The sequence below is a fragment of the Cynocephalus volans genome, chromosome 1, assembly GCF_027409185.1.
Source record: "Cynocephalus volans isolate mCynVol1 chromosome 1, mCynVol1.pri, whole genome shotgun sequence".
Lineage (NCBI taxonomy): Eukaryota > Metazoa > Chordata > Mammalia > Dermoptera > Cynocephalidae > Cynocephalus > Cynocephalus volans.
The window spans coordinates 39,970,367-39,993,092 of NC_084460.1; the positions used below are offsets into that span (position 1 = coordinate 39,970,367).

General features: G+C 44.0%; 1 protein-coding gene across 2 annotated transcripts; it reads right to left on the reverse strand.

Moving 5' to 3' along the window:
* Positions 1–2,669: 2,669 nt before the first annotated feature.
* TOMM34 (translocase of outer mitochondrial membrane 34) lies at positions 2,670–22,637 on the reverse strand. 2 transcript variants are annotated; one of them, XM_063107407.1, is made up of 7 exons: positions 22,516–22,637; positions 17,169–17,268; positions 15,865–16,017; positions 12,046–12,215; positions 8,972–9,119; positions 3,936–4,062; positions 2,670–3,664 (listed from the first exon to the last, which is right to left on the reverse strand). In XM_063107407.1, the coding sequence occupies exons 1-7, from the start codon at positions 22,565–22,567 to the stop codon at positions 3,560–3,562; spliced, it is 855 nt and encodes a 284-aa protein (XP_062963477.1). In that variant the 5' UTR covers positions 22,568–22,637; the 3' UTR covers positions 2,670–3,559. The 2 variants fall into 2 exon arrangements, with proteins under 2 accessions (XP_062963477.1, XP_062963469.1); XM_063107399.1 differs by lacking the exon at positions 22,516–22,637 and adding an exon at positions 20,525–20,757.
* Positions 22,638–22,726: the final 89 nt, after the last annotated feature.

Here is a 22,726-nt window from a genome sequence, read left to right on the forward strand (position 1 = left end):
TATGTCTGGGGGAGGCGGGGGCAGAGCAAAGGGTAGACTTGACCAGATTGGAGCTTTGGCTGTAAGGAAACCCAAATGAGCCCTGAAGTACAGAAAGGGTGTGTACACTAGAACAGGAAAACTGTCAGGAACTGAGCAGGACTAACTATAATAGTCCCAAACTAGAAACGACTGGCCCATCAATGGTGCTGTGGAAGATTAAATGGATATCATCATGTAATGGACTGAGAAAATGGACTAAAGCTACATATGCCCACATGTATGCATGGTGTTTCTGGACCCCTGGCTTGAGCACCCTGCAGGACAGGCAAACACCCCAGAAGCAATTGCTTATAGGCTCTGGGCTGACTGACTGAGAGGTTTTGTAATAATTAAAGAATCCTTGTAGAAATACTTTAGGGTACCTTCCCAGGTCATGATTTCCCCTGTGTAGGGAATGGGGGAATCTCTTAAAATGGTTCTTTGGTACAGTTAGTACTTGACTCCCATTAGCGGTGTATACCCCAACTCTTTGTCCTTCCCTGTACCTGAGCAGCTAAACAACAGTGAAGTCACGACCCAGCAGGTGGGTTCTGCTACAAGTTTACCAGCAGCAAATTCGACTGAGCCCTCAAGGTTGCCCTGCCATTCTCTCGGTTCCTCACTCTTCCTATTCTCCAAAAATGCTATTTCAAACTTGTTCCACTCCTCAAACCTCCATCCCATCATCACTTAGCCTTACCCACTTCCCTGGTTGCTTTCAATCTGTTCCCTGTGCAAATTCATCTCTTCTCCCCAAATGCTGACTGCTGGTATTTCTTCAGACTCGATCCCAGGGCCCCTCTCCTTTTCTCACCCCACTTTTTCCTCTTCTGCTGTCTAACTTACAACTATGTCTTCAATTTGCACCTAGTCTAGAGTCACTCCCAGTTTTTTCTTCAGTCCAGTCCCTTCTTAGGAGCTCCTGGGTCACATCTCACATTCAGCTGCCCACTTACCATCAACTGTGAGTTAATAACACTCCAAATTCATGTCTAAAATGGAGCTCATGATAGGATTCCTCCTACCCCTTATTCTCTGATTCTCTCTTACAGTATCCTGAGTACACGGCCCCACCCTCATTGTTGTCAAAGCCAAAATCTGATGGTTTCCCCTCCCCTACTGCCACTTCACTTCCCCCTTATCTTCCATATGAAATCCATCAATTTTACATCCTGTTCTCAAATCTTTCTACTTCTCTAAAACCACTACCATCATCCTCGTCTGAGCTCAGCTTGACTCCTGCAATAGCCTCTCACTGATTTAACTGCATCAACTCTGGCACTCCTCCAATCTGTCCTCCACCATGCAGTGAGAGGCGTTTTTCAAAATGCAAACCTGATGTCTCATCCTTGCCTAAATCTTTCAGTAGCTTCCCATTATCACTGGAACAAGGATAAAACTTAACATGGCCTAAGAGACACTGTGTGATCTGGCCCCGACACAGGAATCTGCAGGAACCCTGTCATTCCCATGGAATGAACTTACTTTCTTTTGGAGTGGGAGATGGAATTCAATCATGACCAATAAGACAATTGCATTGATAGCTGCATGTCCCTTTCCTAGAAATGTTAACTTATGAGAAGCAGAATTCTTAATCCTCAAAGCCTCTCAAAATGACAGAAGGGTGATACATTTCAAAGATGGGTAATATAGAAGAGTAAGCTTTCCACTATTCTCTGTGTTTATCAGAAATTTTTAGAGCCCAAAAAAAGCTTCTTCAAGTTGTGCTGGCCTTGCCTTCTATGTTTTCATTAGCAAATCAAGACACTTGTCTTCTAGAGCTCGAGAAGACTATGTAAGTCAGTTGTGATTCATGTCACCACTGAGCCTGCCTCACATCAGAGTCCTGCCTGCTTAAGAAAACAGTAAAAGGGGTACAGCTCTTCACTTTGAAACGGTCCTATGGCCATGCTCATGGCCTTTGTCTGACCCAAATCTGCTTCAGCCTGGAGGTCTATCATTACACAGACAGCAAAAAGACTCATCCTTAAGAGAGGTCAGAAGCAGCGAGCTTAACAGCTGAATGTTGCTTAGGACTGTATGTGATGGGGAGCAAAGGGATGATGACACCCTTTGCCTGCTTTGCTCTGTGGAATCATAACTTCTACTTCAATAGCTGAAAATAATTTAACTAGGACACAGGCCAGGAAGGAAAGGCAGCCCTTCATTCTGGCCAGATCCTAAAGCACCCTCCAGTCTCACCACATAGCATGTTTTGTGAACTTGAATGGCACTCTTCGGTCTCTGTATTGTTCACATTGTTCCCCCCATCCGTGGCCTTTACACATGCTGTTCTGTGTGTCCTTTCACACTGCTTTCCCCTCCCCTCTTCACTAGTTAACCTCCCACTTTACGACTCAATTCAAGCTTTACTTCTGCAGGGACCTTCACAATGCTTAAGCCATCTACAATTTACACTTGTGTGATTACCCAATTAACTTGTTGCCTTCCCACTGGACTGTCAGCCCTCAGAGCAGGGACCATGTCTATTCACTGTTGTCTCCCTGGCCCTATACTTGGTGCCTGACCCATGCAGACACTTCAGCAAATTTGTTCAACGGACGGATGAATGCTCAATAAGCAGTGGCTTTTATTACCACAAAGTTCCAGGTGCAAAGCTGAAAAAGCATGAATGAAAGTACAACATATTTATGTAGAAGAAAGCCTTTTTTAATGCAATAGCTTAAACACACAGTCCAACAAAATCAGTCAGTTTAAATTAACTTCAACATATTACAAAGAACTATGAAGCCTGGAGGAGGCCACTATTGGAGCAAAAAAGCAAGTCCCTCCCCAGAAAGAGAGGACACCGACCTCAAGGAGGCCTCTTTTCTCATCCCACCTCCAGGAGGAGTGGCTGCAACCACCGGGCTCTTGAAACAGCTTAGGTACCTCCATGCAGAAAGCAGCAGAGTCAAGGACAGAGCCATCCAAGGGTCAGGGCTCTGCCTTCCCACCAAAGGAGGGCCTGGACAAAAGGCACTGGGGCTCAGACACAGGAGACTGTCAAGGACAGGGTGGAGACAGCAGTTGCACACTTGGAAAGACTGCAGCTCTGGAGAACCAGCTCACTAGGCTGCTTTGGGTATAGGAGGGCCAGGATTTTCTAGCTTATCCCCCACCCCTGCATAGGAGCTCGGTTTGTTCAGATAAACTGCAGTGAGGCTGGGTCTGGTGAAGCTACAAGGGCAGCACTCAGTGTGGAGCACGCTTAGGGGCAGGGACAAAGCCAAGTGCCTTGCTGATGAGGACCTGTGTGATCTGTTAGCTGTCTGATGCATGGGGGAGTACGGACAGGGCTTTAGCTCTAGCAGAGACCATTCTGGCGAAACAGCGTCTGTGTTTGACTACACTGAGCTTAATCTGAACAAGCAAAGCCTCTTAAGGGGTGGGAGGCCATCGCCTCTCTGCAGGGCTGAGGAGGTGCTTCAGAGCTTGCTCTGGGGCATGCTGTGTTGCAAGAGCAGGGGCAGAGGATGAGGCCCTTGGCTTCTTGGGGTAAGGTCAGGCAGAGGTTTCCTGCTGCCCTTTTGGGTTTTTAGATTAGGCTCTTGTTAACCTCCTGCTGCAACTTCTGTGCAGGGCCGTTCCTGGGCTCAATTTGTAGGAGGCTGCTGATGTCTGCCAAGCTGGATTTATAGTCCTAACAGAAGAGAGGAAAAGAGTGTGGTGAAGGTACCTTGAGTGAGGTGAGATCAAGCTGAGGTGGGGACAGTTGCTGGGGTGGGGACAGTTGCTGAGGGAGCAGAATGTTTTCAAACCCCAGCCTGTCCACCTGCCTGGGGCTTTCCTGGGGCTCTGCAATGAGAAGGAAAGTGGCAGAGACCACCTCACCTTGACTGTACTCAGCAAGTGCTGCCACTGGCATAAATCTCTGTAGTTACGCTGGTACCTTTTGGCCAGGATCTTTTTACCTTGAGTGCCTTATAGGCTTGAGCCCGTCTGTAAAATGCCTTCACGTTCCTTCCATCCAGCTTGAGGGCTTCTGTGCAATCCTTCACTACTTCCTTGTACTGCTTCAGGACCAAAAAGCAGAGCGCTCTGACAGGGAAAGACCATTTCAGAGGTTTCAGTCACTTCTTACGGGCACCCGCAAGCCGTGAGGTAGTGTGAGAAGTGATCTCCAATTTGCTGAACACTTACTCTGTGTGGCTATTGTACATCTTCTTTGATCCTCACAACAACTTTTTTGGTGAAATTGTTACAGATGAAAAACCCTGGCTGAGAGGGGTGAAGGGACTTGCCCAAGGTACCAGCTGTTCTGAGGGGCAGACCTGGGACTTAAACCAGGTGGGTTCTCCTGACTCCAGATCCTGACTTCATTTCGTTTAGTTCTATCATTCTTGAATTCACTCTCCTGTATTACATTACACTCTTTCAAGCAAAGTAAAGGCTTCCTGAAACCTTCCCCTTGACAGATAAAATAACAAATGCATAAATACTTAACTCCAATTAATGATAAGCATGCTGACATAATTGGGATAAAATGAAAAGATGTCTACAATTTACTTTGAAATGCATCAAAAATAATACGGATCAACAGATGGCTAAATAGTGCTGAAACAATATGAGGGCATTTCAAAAAGTTCATGGAAGGATTTGTATTGTCTTTTAAATCTACTTTTCCACAAACTTTTTGAAGTACACTCATATAACTAAATATTAGTTTTAGAATTTAGATGATAGGTATATGGGTGTTCAGTGTGGTATGTGGTCTTTAAATTTTCCTATATTTTGAAAATTTCATAAAATGTTGGGAAAAATAGTACATCCATACAACAAAATATTCTGCATATGTGGAGAAAAAGGCGTGTGTGTGTATCTTACTCATTCAAATCTAGTCCTTCTTTCCCAAAGACAGTCACTAAAAACAAAACAGCCACATGTCTTAGAGCTGATTATATAAGTTCATCCATTCCACCTCACTGTTTTCATTGGGTGCAGAGTATTCACTTAGTTGAATATACCATAATATATTTTACCAATTTTCTATCAGTGGATATTTTTCATTATTTCCATTTTATAAATAAAATGATTAAATAAATGACTCTGATTAAATAAATGACTACCTATGGGAAGGATTGCTAGGTCAAAAGACATGTGCACTTAAAATTTTGATTCTTACTGCCACAATGTTCTCCAAAGCATATATCAAGAACAGTTACTGACAGAGCCTATTTTCCTACAACTGACCAACCTTGGGTCTCAAACTTTAATATCTGCCAATATGGAAGAAAATAGTATCTCACTGTTTTAATTTAGTTGCTTTAAATATGAGCAATGTTAAACATCTTTACATAGGATTTTTGAAATCAAACTTATCTTTTTCTTTAATGATTTCTGTGGGATTCCCCCCACCAACATAATTCCTTCCCCACTGCAAGATAAACCATGCATTCTCTTAAAACTTAATGGTTTCACTCTTTATATCTGAAACTGTGATCCTCTTAGAAGTTATTTTAAAATACGGAGTGAGGTAGGATTCAAGTTTATTTTTAACTCTTACCCAGCCAACCCAACCCCATTTACTGAATAATACCTCTTTTCCCATACTTTATCATACACTAAATTCTCTTATGCTGTTATTCTCATTTTTTCCTGACATTTATGTAGAAGAAAGCCTTTTTTAATGCAATAGCTTAAACACACAGTTCAACAAAGTGTGAGTCAGTTCAAATTAATTTCAACATATAACAAAGAACTATGAAGCCTGGAGGAGGCTAATGTTGGAGCAAAAAAGCAAGTGCCTGCCCAGAAGGAAAGGACACTGACCTCAAGGAGGTCATTATCATGAACCATTATCACAAATTAAAAAGAAAAAAATTCTACCAATACTTTGTGATTGCATGGAATTTATAAATTAAGTAAGAGAAAAACTTCTCCTTGTAGCAATTTAAAGATAGGTACAATTCTTTGGCATGCTTCCCACTGAGAGGCGGAGGAGCATATGTTCTCTCCCCTTGAATTTAGGCAGTCTTTGTGACTGGTCTGACCACAGACGAAGAGACATGATGTGACTTCCAAGGCTAAGTCATAATAGCCCTTGTAGCTTCTGCCTTCGTCTCTGGAACACTTGCTCTTGGAGCCTTGACCTGCCATGTGAGAAGCTGGCTAATCTGAGGCCACCATGCTACAAGAAAGCTCAAGCCAGCCAGCACATGTTAAAAAGGCTGCCAGGCAAGAAGAAAGAGGTGCCAGCTTGCTCTAGCAGTTCCATCCCCCAGTCATTTGAGTCATCCTGGCCTGGGTACCAGACATACAAAGAATCTTTTACATGACTTCAGCCCCAGCTGCCATCTTGCTGACCCTGAATGAGAGACCCTAGATGAGAACTGCCCTTCCCAAATTCCTGACCCAAAAATAACAAACAAAATAAATGATATAAAATAACTGTTGTTAATCCACTAAGTTTTAGAAAATAGTCCCTGATTTAAATTCTGAACATACCGGAACTGTAAAGAAACTAGTTTTCTCCCTATGGGCTTTGCAATTTAAAGAATTAGGCAAGTTTCTGGGAAGGAGAGGAACCATAGCATAAGCATTACACACTATACGGTGACTTCAGAATATAAATGTGATGAATATGATTATATATTATTTCTAAAGTTTATATTTAAGATGATAAAAATATATAACTGTGGCTTATAAAATAAACCCCCTTGGCTTTCTATAAACAGAATGATTTTGTACCCGGCCAGAAGGGTTTTAATTACAAAGAGGTCTGGGAGATAAGTGAGTGAAAAGGAACACAAGCTTTGGACTCACAAATACTTAAACTGAAGCGTTGCCAAGTATTGTTTAACTTTGTGCTCATTAATTCATCTTTCCATGCCTGTTTAGGTAAAATGGATGATGACCTAACTTGAAGAACTGTTGGGAGAACTCAATGAGGCTCTTATGGGAGGGTCATTCTGGGCCTGGCAAATTTTAGGTGCCAGGTACTGAGTGGTGCTATGCACTCAGGTCTCACCTGTACAAAGAGAACTGAAGTAAGCCAAAGACTTGGCAGTGTTCCATATAGATGCATAAGCCCGAGGTGGAGCGTTAAAACTATGTACAAGGGCCGACCCCGCGGCGCACTCGGGAGAGTGCGGCGCTGGGAGTGCAGCAGTGCTCCCGCCGCGGGTTCGGATCCTATATAAGGATGGCCGGTGCACTCACTGGCTGAGCGCGGTACGGCCGGTCACAAAAAGACAAAAAAAAAAAAAAACTATGTCCAAGATGTAGGATGATTTCAGCCATAATGGATGAAAAATCAGTTTTCTAAATTAAGATTATAAATCCAATTCAATCACAACAAAAAGCTGTCCAACAAGATATTTTTTGGAATTGTCAAAATGATCCTAAGGTTTAGCTAGAAGAACAAACATGGGAAAATAGCCAGGGATGCTCTGATTAAGAAAATGAGAAAAAGACTAGCCCTGGAAGATAATATAAAGCAATAACAATTAAAATAGTGTGGCAAAGATACATTTGCATGAAGACAGTATTTAAATGTAACAAAACATTGTCCCAGATGTGGCAAAAATCCAGGAAAATGAGTTAATGGAGGTGTCCAGCAGCATAAGGTAACCAAAGCCAAAGAAAGCCCAGGGAAAGAGGAGTTAAAAGGTTATGCCACACAAACATGGAACAAATGGGCTGCAGGCTGCTTTTACAAGTTAGCCTGGCAGGGCCGGCCCGTGGCTCACTCGGGAGAGTGCGGTGCTGATACAAGTTAGCCTGGCAGATTGAGGCACCCATGGTACAATCAGCAGTAAAACGACAGGTCCAAAATTCCAAATCCTAGCTTTAAAACTAAAAGTTATCTTTTCAACTCATTTGGGAACAAAATCTGACCTGAACTGACATGAGGCTTAGTTTTTATCCCACCCGATGTGAACATGGAATTTCCATGTTTCATTGCAGAAACACTAATAATTAACTTCAGCAAGCTGCCCCAGACCCTGCTAAGGTATTATGTAATTCAGTATATGGACCATATAACCTTACTAAAATCTCAAACACATTTTATCCCAAGAGTTTTGAATAAGGAACTGTGAGCCTATATTAAAGATTTTTGAACAAGAAAGTGATGTATGTAGGTTGGTAGAGAAGGAGAAACATTTATAACATTTTCAACTAAATGTTTTATAATGTTTGAATCAGATACGGTCCCTTGCTGAATGTTTCAAGCTTCTGATGGTAAAACTAACAAAAAGATCTTATTGGAGCCAGATTCCAATTATGGTGCCACTGTTTACTGGCTGGGTGAGCTTAGGCAAAGCCCTTCCTTCTCTGAGTCTCAGTTTTCTCAACATTAAAATAGGAAGATCACCTACCACCTATATATCTGAGCACTGTTGCAGAACAGTGACTTCCACACAGTAAAGGGACAGTGCCCCAGATCCCAGCGCTCTCTGTCAGTGGTCACTGACAGCACTTCTTGGCACAGAGTTTTCACAGGCCCACAAGTCTAGCTCCTCAGGCTAGACTGCACACCTCCTTCTTGCTCTCAGGCCAGGCAAAAGTTACTCCACACCCTGGCTTCTGGGCCAGTGCTCTCAGACAGAGATGGTGCCAAAATTTCTAACAGGAAGGCCTAGGAGAAGCCATGGGGTGTGGAGCAAGGGGAGGGTGGAAAGGCTGAGAGACTTGTATTAAGGTTGTGTTTGCACAGCAAGTGTGCTGCTTTTACTTATATTGTCTGCTTACTGGGGGAGGTTAATGAAAATTCTGAGGAAAGGGGCTAACAATACCCAGGCTGCCCTTGGGCATCCCTCAGTTTCTTCCTTTTTAAGAGAGTGAATGTCACTGGCAATGCCTAGCTCACATTGTGAATGCACATTTTGAGCTGTAACATACTGACTAAATCTAGGGAACAGGAGCCCACCACAATCCAAGAGAAGACTATGGAACAAAACATCCAATGTCCTGAAATGCCCCAGGCCAGCAGCTGTGGAGAAGATACCTGTTGCTGTATGTGGCAGAATCCAGGTTACTAAAGAAGAGGCTTTCACTGTACTTCTCAATAGCTTTCTTATGGTTTCCCTTCTTTACAAGCTCATTGCCTTCTTCCTTCAGAACTATGGCTCTCTCCACATCCCCAGCAGAAGGCACTAGATACAAATTCAGAAAAGGAAAAAACATGGAGCAGGTACCCAACTGAGACCAATGAGATCTCTTCAGCATCATCTCTTCCAAGTTGTCTATAATCCTGTCTCCCCCAGAGATTTCCTACACTGTTGTAAATCATCCCATTCTGATTAATGACTTCCCCCAATTAATGGCTTCTGGGAAATTAAACAGTTTTTATTCAGAAGAGCTTGGGATCTCCTCATATAAACATATTTATACATGCACATACTAACATACATGATAAAAAGCAACCCAGGTTCTAGCCTTGGCATTGCCATTTGGTAGATGGAAGATCTTTTGTGACCTACCTAACTTTAGGACCCCAACTTCCTCACCAATACAGTGGGGCAATACTTATTCCACACATGGCTATTTTCAGGGTCAAATCTGAGACTACACTAGAAAGTACAGAACACCTTATAAATTTAAAGCAACAGAGTAAGTAAATAAGTATTAATAAACAAGAGTCTGGTAAAGAAAGGGTATAGTTTCTGGGTTTTCAGAAAAGGGCAGAACTCTGTTTTGGTCTAAGCCTGTGGATATCCTCCCTGACCTAACATGTGCAGCTCTGCTCGAGCCTTCAGAGAGAGAGAGAAATGAGAGAACAAGGTGAAATCCAAGCTGTGCAGCCTCGTGTTCAGGCCCTTCTCTGCCTGCCCCCGATTAGCTGTTCCAGCCTTGGCTCCATATCAGCTGGTTTTTAAATTTTTAAAAACTCTTTTTACAAAATACTGAATATACCTGACAAGGGTAAGGTAATAGGAATAAAACTTGCACTCTGAACTCATCCCCCAGCTTAAGAAACAGAACATTACTAGGACCTTTGAAGTCCTGTGGATCCCTCCCCATCTCAGTCTACCCCTGGAGGAAACTATTGTCTCCAATTCTGTGCTTCTTTCCCTTTAAGAAAAAAAAAATAGTTTAACTATATAGGATAGTACCATTTGTTGTTTACTTTAAATAAACCATTTGTTTGTTTTTGAATGTCATAGAAGAATAAACAATTCTATATATTCTTTATGACTTAGGTTTTCCCCCCCTCAGGATTATATTCCTGAGATTCATCTGTTGATGCATATACCTGTGGTTCATTCATTTTCACTGCTGCAATACTGCAATTGATTTGCCCATTCTCCTCTTTACAGAGCTTTGGGTTATTTCTAGTTTTGTTTTTTGCTATTACAAACATTCTGCTATGAGCAGTCCTGCACACGTCTCCTTGTGCACACGTTTCTATAGAAGCAGAACCAGCAGGCTGCTATGTGTGCATGGTTTCAGCTTCACTTGAGCCCTGCTACACACCGCTCACAGCAGTCACTGACTCCCACAGTTCGCCCCATGCACTGTCATTCTCCAGTTCTCCCTTCTGTCTCTGCCAAGAATTCTCTTCCCTTCTCTCTTCCCACCTGATGACCTCATCCTTCAAGGTCTGGCTCAAGCTGTCATCTCCGTGACCAACCCCTCTGTGAGCCTTTCCCTGACTCCTCCAAGCACTTAAGTCAGTTTCCACTCTGAATTCCCAAAACACTAAAGACTCTAAAGCATTTGTTCCTCCTCCTTGTAGTTTAAAATGCCCTGTTTACGTGTCTCAGTCCCTCATTAGACCCAGAGCTTCCTGAGAACCAAGACTGCCCTGTCCTCTCTGTGTCACACTGCTTAACACAAGGCCTGGAGCATGGACAGCTCAGTGACTCCAAAAGAACAAAATCAATGGCAGGTGCACTGAAGCTGTCTAGTGTGTTAGCACTCCACATTTTCATTCCAGGGAAGAGTGGGGGACACTTACCAGCCTCCCACAAGCCGAGTGAATGCTATCTATGGCTAGGTAAGTGTCCTACTGGGAAGGGGAGTAACTCCTGCCCTCTTCTGACACCTAAAGGTCATTTATACATGGCAGAGCTCCAGCCCTGATCCCTTCTGCATCTCTCTGGCCTCAATCCCTAGCTTGCTGGGCTGGGACAATTCCCCTGGAACATTAAAAGAGCTACCTAGTGAGGCTCTGTCTGATGAATGGCGTTCATTTTACACAGTTGAGGTGGGCAGTCTCTTGTTTTTGGCTGCCCAGCTTGGATCTCCCTTCTCTTATTCATCCTTCTCCAGATATTCACACGGTGCACGTATTACTAGGGAAGCATCACCCTCTAGCTATGGAGGGGGACAGATGGCTCAGGGTTAAGCTAATCATAAAATCTCATTCCCTGGTCACAGTGACTAGTTAAGGGAATAGCCTGTGATCAAACAGAACAGAACAGACTGAGAAAATATGTGAGCTAGGGATTTGGGGTGAAAAGTGCCCTCTTCTCCCAGCAATCTATCAGGAAAAAAGATTTTCTCTCTTATTCTGGATCACGAGTCATGGTATATGGATGTGAGGCCAGGAACTGCTATTGCTAAGTTACTACTAGGAGGGAAGCCTTTCCGAAGACCAAGCTGACACACAACAGAGAAGAGAGCTGAGAGAGGTACAGAGAAATGGAGTCAGAGTCTGACAATGCAGTGAACTGCTAGAACAAACCTTGCCTGAATTCTCTTTGGACTTTTCAGTTATATTAGCCAATAAATTCCCTTGACTATTTTTACCACGTTGCAATCAAAAACATCCTAAGTGATACATCCCAAATGCTGCCAGGGGAAGAGAAGGGAACTAATACCATATACCAGGCTGGAAGTTTCACATGCCTTAAATCATTTAATCATCATAGCTATAAGGTAGGTTTTATCATCACCCTCATTGTACAGCTAAGGAGACAATCTCTAAGAGATTTTCTCATTTTGTTTTGTTTTTTACTTTTTTGGTAAGATTATTTTTATAACTCAGCTAAACAAGGCCAGTTTTTACAGGACTACTCTAAAGAAAGTGGCTACTGGGAGACTGCAAGACTCTCTGGGCAGGGAGTCACAGCTCACCTCTGTTCTTTGTAGTTGTGGTTTCTTTGGATGTGCTTTTAGTTATCTCTTTGTGGTTCTCTGAAGGCAAGGAATTCCACCTCTTCTGAGCTGAAACAGGCACCGATGGGATAGAGGGCAGCTTAAGGCGCCACTTGGGCCCAAGTGAGTCCATGAGAGCTCTGGTCATTCTGGAAAGGAAGGCAGAATTGCAGGGAGGTTTCCAACTGGGTCAAGAAGATATTCCTCTTTTCACACACCCAAGGGAGGTAGGTCCTTTCAGAAGAGCCTGTGTTATCACCTTCCGCCTGATCTGAACCATCTCGTTATGTTCTTCAACATGCTGCAAAACAGAATCAGGAGTCTGCCACCCGTAAGTGCCTTCTCAGATCAGCCACATGACACTCCTTCCTTTGAACTTGGTCTCACTATGTTAACTTTAAAGTGGTGATCTGTTGCTTGGTAAGGGCACTGAAACCTTGCCCCCAGAAGACTACACATTCCCCAAGAAAGGATCATATGTTTTAATTGTTCACATTTCTCAATTATATCGTTCAATTTTCTCAAACACGAAAAATTGTTCATATTTTCTCAGTGAATCTAATACAAAGCCAGGCAAGCACCTGACATTTGATGAATGCTCAGAGATTTTTTTTTAAATGCAAGTCTTATTTTATTCTCAAATCTTAAAACTTTTTAGGGGCCGGCCCGTGGCTCACTCAGTAGAGTGTGGTGCTGATAACACCAAGGCCACAGGTTCAGATCCCATATAGGGATGGCCCGTTAGCTCACTGGGTGAGCATGGTGCTGACAAAACCAAGTCAAGCGTTAAGATACACTTACTGGTCATCTTTAAAAAAAAAAAAAAAACTCTTTAGTAGTTCCCATTTCCCCAGCTTAACATGGACTGTGAGATCTGGTCCCCTTCTTCCTCTCCACCCTTATCGTGTGCCACACTGCCTTCTGATCCTTATGTTCAAGGCTTTGCACATGCTTTTTCCTCCACCTGGAACAATCTCTTCCACTTCCCATTCCCACCTCCTAGGCCCATCTAACTTCTGTTCTTTAGATCTCAGTTTAAAATGCTGCTCAGTGACCATGTTCATTTTGTTAACTGATTTCTAGCACCCAACACACCACCTGCACCCACCAAGGCCCAGTAAGTATGGGCTGAATGAGTGAATAAAGCCACTGTCTACTTTTTCTGCTTCTACAACCATGTTCCTATGTTACAAGAATGAAAACCATACATACAGATATCTCTACAAATTCATGGTCTCCAACCAGGGCCTCAAAGCTGTATTCCCGGTTGGTCCAATTATTTCAAACCTCTACTCTCCTCAAACCTGTTCCCTAACCCTTTTCCTTTTTCAGAGCAAACTTCTTCATATCTCAAATACAAACCTACCTGCCTAGGTGCCCAATCCTTCCTGTTTCTCTGCTGTCACAATATAAGAGACGACAGGGCTAATCTTTCCACCTAAGCTGATCCTGTCTCCTCCTGCTTCTCTCAGGGACCACACTCAGGTAGCATCCCCCTTTCCTACATCTTCACCCTCTCTCTATTGACTCCACCTATCAGCATTTAAGCCCCTCAACTCTTTCCTCACTTAATAAAACCCTCCCGGACACCTCTATGACATCCCAACTGATGGAGTTTAGATGTGTTGTCCCCTCCAAAACTCATATGGAAATTTGATCTCCAATGTGGCAGTGTTGGAAACTGATTGAGTCATGGGGACGGATCCCTCATGAATGGATTAATGCTCTCCCTAGGGGAGGGGGGATTAATGAGTGAGTTCTCGCTCTATTAGATCCCGCGAGAGCTCATTGCTTAAAAAGACCCTGGCACCTTCTCTCTCTCTTGCTTCTCTCTCGCTTCCTGTCGCCATGTGATCTTCTTCTACCCACCGGCTGCCGGCCGCTTTCCGCCATGAGAAGCAGTCTGAGGCCTGTGCCAGATGCAGCTGTCCCAGAATCATAAGCCAAATAAACCTCTGTTCTTTATAAATTACCCAGTCTCAGGTATTCTGTTACAGCAACACAAAACAGACTAAAACACCAACTATACTCCCTGCCTCCCTTGACAGCTACACTTGAACTCATTGCCATGTGGCTTCTGGCTCCACTGAAACAGTTCCATAAGAATCATCAGTGACTTCATTGCTAAACTCAGTCTACTTAAGCTCACTGGAACACCTGACACTCATGATGTCTCCATCCTTCTTGAAATACTCCTTCCCTGGGCATACTTAATGCCCCAAGTTTCCTCCCACCTCTGTGGCTGCTGTTCCTCTGCAAGTCCTTCAGATGCAGGAGTTTCTCAAAGCTCCATCTTCTTATTGCTGTGGTGTTCTTTTTCTGTCTCATAGCCTCAATCCACCTCTATGCTGGTGACTCTCAAATCTGTATTTCTAACCTATATTTTTCTCCTTTGCTCCAAACACAAGTAAATACCCAACCACCTTCCATACATCTTCTCTAGTCTCATGTCCCACAGTTACCTATAAGTCAACATATCTATAATTTGGACGTCCCGTCTATTCTTCCCTTCTTATTACTCCTCAACCATGAAAGCTTGTTGAGATACTTCCTAAATGTCCCTGGAATTGGTCCCATTGTTCTCTCTCCATTATCTCTACCCTCTCCTCAGGACTGCTGCATGCTCCGTTCGTATTCTGTTACCCTTCATCTCATCCTTCAACATGGCAGCCAATGAGTTTTTCTCTAAAATACAAACCTGCTAAAGACCTTTTCATGATGCCTTACTTACTCAGGATTAAGTCCAAGTCCCTGAATACCAGGCCCTATGTGCTCTGGCCTCACCATCCTGTCCCAGGCTGAGCTCCCTGCCTGTAGCACCATGTGAAATGAACTTCTTACAATTCCTACAATATGTTACATTCACTCACCCTTACATGTGCTGCAATTTCTCTTTGCTGGCCGCCCACCCCAGATCTCTATCTTTCAGTTTTAGCTCCTCTGAAAGCCCTCTCTGGCCTCCAGTTCTTCCTGCTAGTTGGTTAGGTGCCTCCTCTCTGCCCCTAGGGCACCCTGTGCTGCCTCCTACCATAACACTGGTCACACTGAATTGTGCTTGCCTATTACTGACTGGTGTTCTCCAGGAGACCAGGAGCTCTACGATGGCAGAAATAAGTATGTCTCAGTCCAGGTCCTAGGGCAAAGCCTGGCACATAACAGGCATATTTTGAATGACAGAAATTAAAAGGAGGCAAAGAGAAAACAAAGGATATTGACAAACAAGTCAAGCCAGAAATGAAGCACTACATACAAACCATGAAGTCCTGTTAAGGGTCTGCTGTTAGTGTGGTGTTTGGCTTTCTATCAGCCCACACAAAGAGGGAAAACATCATAGTATATAAATCAGGGTATCCATGTGATAAAAACAAACAACTGCTCAAAAGACCAGAAAGAAATTTCACCTGAGGGTCCTCAGGGAAGGGTCATGGTACAATACATTGAACCACAGCCACAAACAATATCCTTACAGGCTTGTGTTATATCTGCTTATGCTTTTGTCTTATTCTCCCAATTAGAGTTAGTTCTTTGAATCTGGCACAATGCCTTACACAGAGCTCAATAAGTATTACTGTGTGAATAAATTTGAATGTCTAGGCAAAAATCAATCAATCTTCGTAATTCTGACTCCTTAAAAACCCGCTAAACATAACAGTAGATTCTTTCCCTCACATACTCCTTAAGAGTTTTCTAAGTCTAGCCAAAGAGATCCTCCCAGAAGACAACCAAAACAACAGCCCAAAGCCAATCAAGGAGAACAGGGAGTTTCCATGGAGTTTGCCTACAGTGAATTGAGCTCACCTGTTGATGCCTTCCAGGGCTGATGTCACACTATTATCAATCTGCAGCACAGTTTTGTAGTCGACATAAGCCAGGGGGTACTTCTCCAGAGCCTCAAAGGCAGATGCTCGCCGCAGCAGGGGCTTAATGCCAAATGGAACCAAGGCCAGTGCTCTAGAACAGGAGGCAAAAATGTCACCTGGCTGCTGAGCCACCAGGGCTTCCACTGCAGTTTCTTCCAGACAGGGTGATCTGCAGCACTCGGTATAGTATATAGGAGGTAATTTCTGGCTGAGAGATAACTGCTGAAAATGCCAAATCTTAGACCAGGGACTTTTCAATTTAGACTGAAGTGGGGAGGAGAAAGAGGGCAGAGGACCATTAGTATTGTGAAATTTGTTTGCACATACATCAATTTTCACAGTTTCAATCCCCCCAAAATCAAGAATGAGTACCTCATGGCTTTCATGCTACTATGGATTTTTACAGTTGCAGCCCAGTAAATAACAAACAGGCTTTGGAGTCAGATGGGTTGGTGGTTGAACTCCACCTCTGCCACTAACCATGTGACCCCAAGGCAAATCACTTTACTGCCTCAATCTTCAGTAACTCCGTTCTGGCCTGGGAAGCATGATAAACTTACCACACCAATTGTAAGCACTCAAAGAAGGAAACCTAGCACAGACCCTGGAACAAATTAACTTAGGACAGGCTTCATGAGCATGCTCACCTCTCTCCTCCTCTCCCATCTATCACCAGGACATAAATCTAAGGCAATGTCACATGATATCAGATCTGAGAACACATTTAGGGTATGTGTGCTAGTTTAGCAATGATGAACGAAGACAATATTAGACTGGTTTTAAAGAAGAAAGAGGTATGAAAAAAAAATTGTTCAATGTCCTCTACGGCTGGTCATTTATGGATACCATTTTCTCCTTTCTCTTTGCTTCTTTTGAGACAATCTATTAGCCTCTATCCTTCCTTTCCTCCCTCCCTCCCTCTGACACCCATCCCAACCAGTCACTGGTCTATCAACTCTACCTCATCCCCAGGTCCCAAATCTCACAGAGACTTTAAGGCCTACCTCTAATTGCTGGTCCTGCTCCTTTTTCAGCAGCAGAGCCAAGACTCCAAAGACACAAGTCAGGGGCCATAAGGACCAATTAGAGCCTCTTATTCTCAGTGATCTAGTGACACTTAGTGATACTTCCTAATATCTGTCACAGATATACCTGCTGGGATCCTTCCAAAGAAGAAATAAGCCAGATAAACCCAGCCTTCTGAGACCCTCAGGAATCCCAAAGTTACCCTTGGCCACTTACAAAGTACAATCCTTAATGCAGTCTCTGATATTTCCATCCTTTAAGTGGCATGCTGCTCGGTTGGAGTAGAGAACACTTTCTTCTTCAGGGTCTGAAGAACCTATCCAAGTGGAGGCAGAAAGAGTGAGAAGGTTGGGAAATAGATACCTTAGTACACTGGGATGAAGCTCTCTGGGCTTTAGGGAAAGGCAGCAGAGATGACTGTAACCTGATCAGGCTTGTTGGTCTGATGGGCTAGCATGTTTGTCATTCTTACATGACAGTGAGGACGCTGAGCTTTCTGCCATTCACAGGGAACCAAGCAACTCCTTATTCACTTACTCCAGCACTGAACTTGGTACCAGGCAAAAGATAAACATAAAATGACTGGCTCCTGCCTCAAAGAAATCTATGCTGTCACTCCTTAGGGGTGTGTGTGTGTGTTAATTTCATTACAAAAAGCATGTAAACCCAATAAAGAAAAAAATTAATGAAGGAAAAGAACAATATGATAAATGCCATGATAAGTGGACTAAGCGTTGTAGGGACATGAAAGACAGAGACTGGTTCTACCTGGTGAAGTCAGAGGGGACTCTGCCAAGGAAGTGATAACTAAGCTGAGTCTGACAGGACTTTGGAGAACTTAATTTGGGGAAGGACTCAAGCTTCTTAATTCTCAATGGGAGAATTTATTAGACATTTCTCTAAAGGCAGTCCTCACTCTCAGGAATTCACTCACAGTGAAGCTGAAGTCCTTCACTGTGGCCACAATGATTTTCATTTTTAAAGATAATTTTCAACCACTTCATACCCACTAGCATGGGCCATAATTAAAAAAACAAAACAGAAAGTACATGTTGACCCAATAATTTTACTTCTAGGTATATACCCCAAATAACTGAAAACAGACTCTCTTTTTGAAAATTTTTAAACATATAGAAAACCAGATAACAGATACTCAGTATCCACCACTAGACTTAGCATACATTATTATATTTGTTTCTAGCCTTTATTTTGATATGGCTAAAGCTCCACTCATCCCCATCCTTTTCCCTATGCTCCCTCCCCATACCCCGCAAAGGTCAGAACAATCCTGAAGCTGGTGAATAACATTTTCAAGTATGTCTGTCTACCTTTATTATACATGCATTCACAGGTAAGATACAACATCATTTTTTGTCTATTAAAACATTTCCTAAGTGGCATCATATTGCCTATCCTTCTGCAACTTGGTTCTTTCACTGAGTATCATGTTACCATGCTGGTATTTGATGTCTTTAATTCAGTACCAAAAATACCCCCATAATAAATAGTAGGTTTTCTTATTATATTGCCAGGCCCCAAGATAGAAAGTACAGAGATAAGTAAATCCATCCTTGTCTTTAAGGAGCAACCAGAAGTACTCAACTGTAATCCATCTCAAGTCACCACAGCATGGTTGCTCAGAAATAGCAGGGGTGTGGTGGAAGGGGCATCAGAACCTACAATTCAGGCTTTGATCCTGCCCAAGTCACTCAACCCCTCTCATCATGTGTGTTCACCTAACACGTGAAGATATCACTCTATGGACTGGCTGGAAGGGTTCATTATATCAGGTTACTCCCTGCACTCCTTTCAAGATAAATAAAACCGATCAGAGCATCAAGGACTCGCCCACAATTACCAAGAAAATCAATAATAGCATTAGAACCAAACTCTGGTCCCTGGGTAAATCTAGACACAAGACCAGCTCTTCTAGGGATCTGAATAAATCCATACAAAAGCACAAGCTTTCCCAGGCTAGCTGGGGTGAGAGGAAAGAAAATGGCAGAAACCTTAATACCTTAGATTCCTCAGCAACTTCATCAAGTGAGGCTGACATGAGGAGGTGGACCCATAGAGAATTTTCTAGAAAAAAAGAAGGGGGCAAAAGAGTGTCTTAAAAAAGCAAGAAATTCAAACAAAAAAGACTGGAATTTGGAGACGATTTTGGGAGAAGTCTAACAGAATGATTAAAAATTTGGACTCAGCAATCAGACAAATCCATATTCAAATCCTGGCTCTGACATATCTTCATTGTATAACACTGGGCTAGGCACTTTAACTTTTCTGGACTCCTCACCTATAACGTCTTACCCGTAGAGTCATAATGAAGATGAAAAGAGATAACATCGATAATGTCTAGCACACGATAAAGCACTCAACAAATGCTAGCTAAAAAAATGAAAAAGAGGAGAGAGGCAAAGGGAAAGAGGTACCAAACAGTGGCTTACAGAAAATGGGATCCAAGGTTCCTCTGAAAAGTCAGGGCTTTGGTCCAACCCCGTGGCTCACTCGGGAGAGTGTGGCGCTGGGGAGCGCCAAGGCCTCAGGTTCGGATCCTATATAGGGATGGCTGGTGCACTCACTGGCTGAGTGTGGTGCGCGTGACACCAAGCCAAGGGTTACGATCCCCTTACCGGTCACACACACACACACACAAAAAAAAAAGAAAGAAAAGAAAAGTCAGGGCTTTAACTAAGGGGACTCCTAGATAAGACACTTTGGAGAAGAGGCTTTGGGCAAAGGTCTGTGGTTGGTTGAAGTGAGCTGGAAGCTTCAAGAACTGATAAGAATATGCTACTCTTCTGTTTAAAACTCTCCAGTAGCTTCCCATCAGGGAATAAAATCCAAACTCCTTACCAGGGCTTAAAACACACAGTAAGGTCCTGCCTACCTAGCTGACCTATGTCTTACTTTCCCTCCGCCGACTCACTATGCGTTGACTCCAGGGTCATACCATGCTTTTTCCGTCTAGGAGCCTCTGTTATTACAGTTTCCTCCACCTGCAATGCTCAGCAATCAAAACTCCGGGCGCTTGGCTTCTTCTCATCATTCAGACATCACCTCAAATATCACTTCTTCATAGAAGTTGCCCTTGACTTCCCTCTCTAAGGGTGCTCCCCAGTCAACTCTACCGTATCACCCTATAATCTTCTTCATAGCCCTAATTATCCCACAGGTCTTGTTTACTTATTTCTTAGCTTAAGATCCACGCCCCCTTCCCCACCAAACAAGAACATACGATCCTTGAAAGGATCTTCTGTCTTGTTATACACTCAGTATATAACAGGTGCTCAACAAAATAGTAATTTAATTGGGATCAGAATGAGGCCTGAATTACTTAAGATACTGGCCACCAGAGCAGTTAAAAAGCAGACGGAAAGAAAGGACCAAGGAAGTTTCTCGCAGGATGCCAAAGTCGGGAAGGGGCAAGAAGAGTGGGGGAAGGGCCTGGTGGGACGGTCGGACGTGGGGAAACGAAGCCCCAGGAAGAAAGGGACAGAGAGAGCCTTGTGTGGTGTGGCGGGGGTTGGAGGAAGGCAGGCCTGGAGGAGAAACGGGAGGCGGGATGGTACCTTCAGCCTGCAGCATCTGCAGCGCGCGGCTGTAGAGCGCGGAGGCCTCGGCGTACTGGCCGGTGCGGAATCGCTCGTTGCCGGCGGTGCGGAGCCCCTTCACGGACTCTCGGAGTTTGGGGCCCATCCCGGGACCTGGTCGGCGAACAGGCAACCGAGTCGTGCGGAACGGCGTCCGAGAGGGAGCGACGGTTGCGAGTTCTCCCGTCGCACGGCTAACCCGGCTGCCAGGGGGCGAGGCGGGGCGGGGCGGGGGCGGGGCCTGGGCCTGCGCGGAGTGGAACCCGTAGCGCCCGGCCCTCGGCGCGTGCTCAGTTTGGAACTTGTATTCCCTCGGGGCGTTAAGTGGTTGGAGCCGCGTTGAGAGTCATCGGGTCCTCCTAGAGCGTTACGGATGAAGCAGTGAGGGAGGCCGGGTCGCTGCTGTCATGGAGCTTTTGTTCTAGGGGGGCCCGACAGGCTGCTAAATCATGAGCAAGTGAGCACGCTAATCTCACGTGATTAGTGATGCAAGGAAAACAAAACAGGACAGTGCACTAGAAAGTGGCCACGTGGAATGACTATTTTAGATAAGGGAACAAGGGAGGACCTTTCTGAGGGGGTCATTGAGCTGAGGCCTAAGATAATTTAGAGAATGCTGTTCCATAGAGATAGCAAGCGCAAAGGCCCTGAGGCTAGAAAGTACCCGCGCCTAGCGGTCTGTAGTTGTTGATTTAATAAATGAATGCACAGATAGACTTGATAGATGAAGATCTTTCACCGAGAATGACTTCACTTTTATTTCCAGCTTCATCTTACGTCACTATGTCCCACTCACTACTCCAATTTTTTTTTTTAACTGCTCCTTGCTACCCGAACACCCTAAGCTTTTCCTCTTGCCTCCTAGCCTTTGCTTGTTTCCCCCTTTTCCTGGAATTCCTTTCCATACATTTTTCCCTGCCTAATTCTGAATCAATTTATAAATTCAACTTAAACATCATCTCTGAAAGCCTTTCCTGATTCTGCCCCTCCTCCAACATGTCCCTCCTCAGCTCTCTATTGGTCCCTAGGTCGATCCCTAATTTAGCAATTATCACTCTGTGATTGTCAGTTTGCAGTTTTTTTCAAAGACTGTGAGGTCTATAAAGGCAGGAAGTAGGTCCTCTTTATATTTGTCTCTCCTGGCACCCAGCATGTACTTTATAAAGGTTGTTGACAAACACCTGGTCTCTGCCTTCAGGAATTTACAGTTATAATTATCTGTGTAAACTGTTAAACCCACCAGACTATAAACTTTCTCAGGATTAGGTGACTGTTCCAACTGAATCTTCCCAGCCCGGCACAGGCAATACCCAAGAGGAAAGAACAAAACCAGATGAGGCACACACTAATTAGAGAGTGAGGTCTATCTCTCATGCACAACCGGAGGGTACACATCTGTGGCTATACAGTTGGTGGTGCAGGCTATGGAATTAGATCGACCTGGATTTAAATTACCAAACCTATACACTTAGCTAGTGACCCTGAAACAAGATACTTCACCTCTTTGGCTTTATAATAGTACTTACCGTATAAGATTGTTAGGAGTATTAAATGAGTTAATATTAGTAAAGAACTGAGAACGTGGTGAGTACTGCTTGTCAAATAGATAAATATATTAAAATAGGGATAACCTTACAGACTTGACATGAAGATTAAATAAGATAATAATATGCCTTCACTTATTATATTAAGCACATGGCAAGAGCTTAATAAATAGCTATTTTTTTGCCTGCAAACTGACTCAAAGGGGAGGCTGTTAATAAAGAAGATAGGGCAATTTGCGAGTTGATATTCTGTGACATCCAAGGAGAGGATGTGCAGAGGACCCTTGGGGACCAGAGGTAAACCACGGAAACGGCAGAAAACCACAAATACCTCCAGGTGTCCCTGGAGCAGCGTCTCCCACCAAATCGTACAGAACTTGGCCGCCAGTTCTTATCAAGTCCGGGCTTCGCTAGACGCCTCAGTACCTCCGTTTGAGAAATGGGGGCCAGGATCGAGGCAGAGACGGGTTGCCGGCATAGGGATTGTCTCGGGCGAACAGCGTCGCCGAGACAGCGTCGCCGACACTCTCAAGCACGGCGGACACCACCATCGGGAAGAGCCTTTTTCGCTTTGCGGTTCCAGGTCTGTGACACGTGAACCACATGACCCAGACCCGACACCACGTGATCCAGGCCG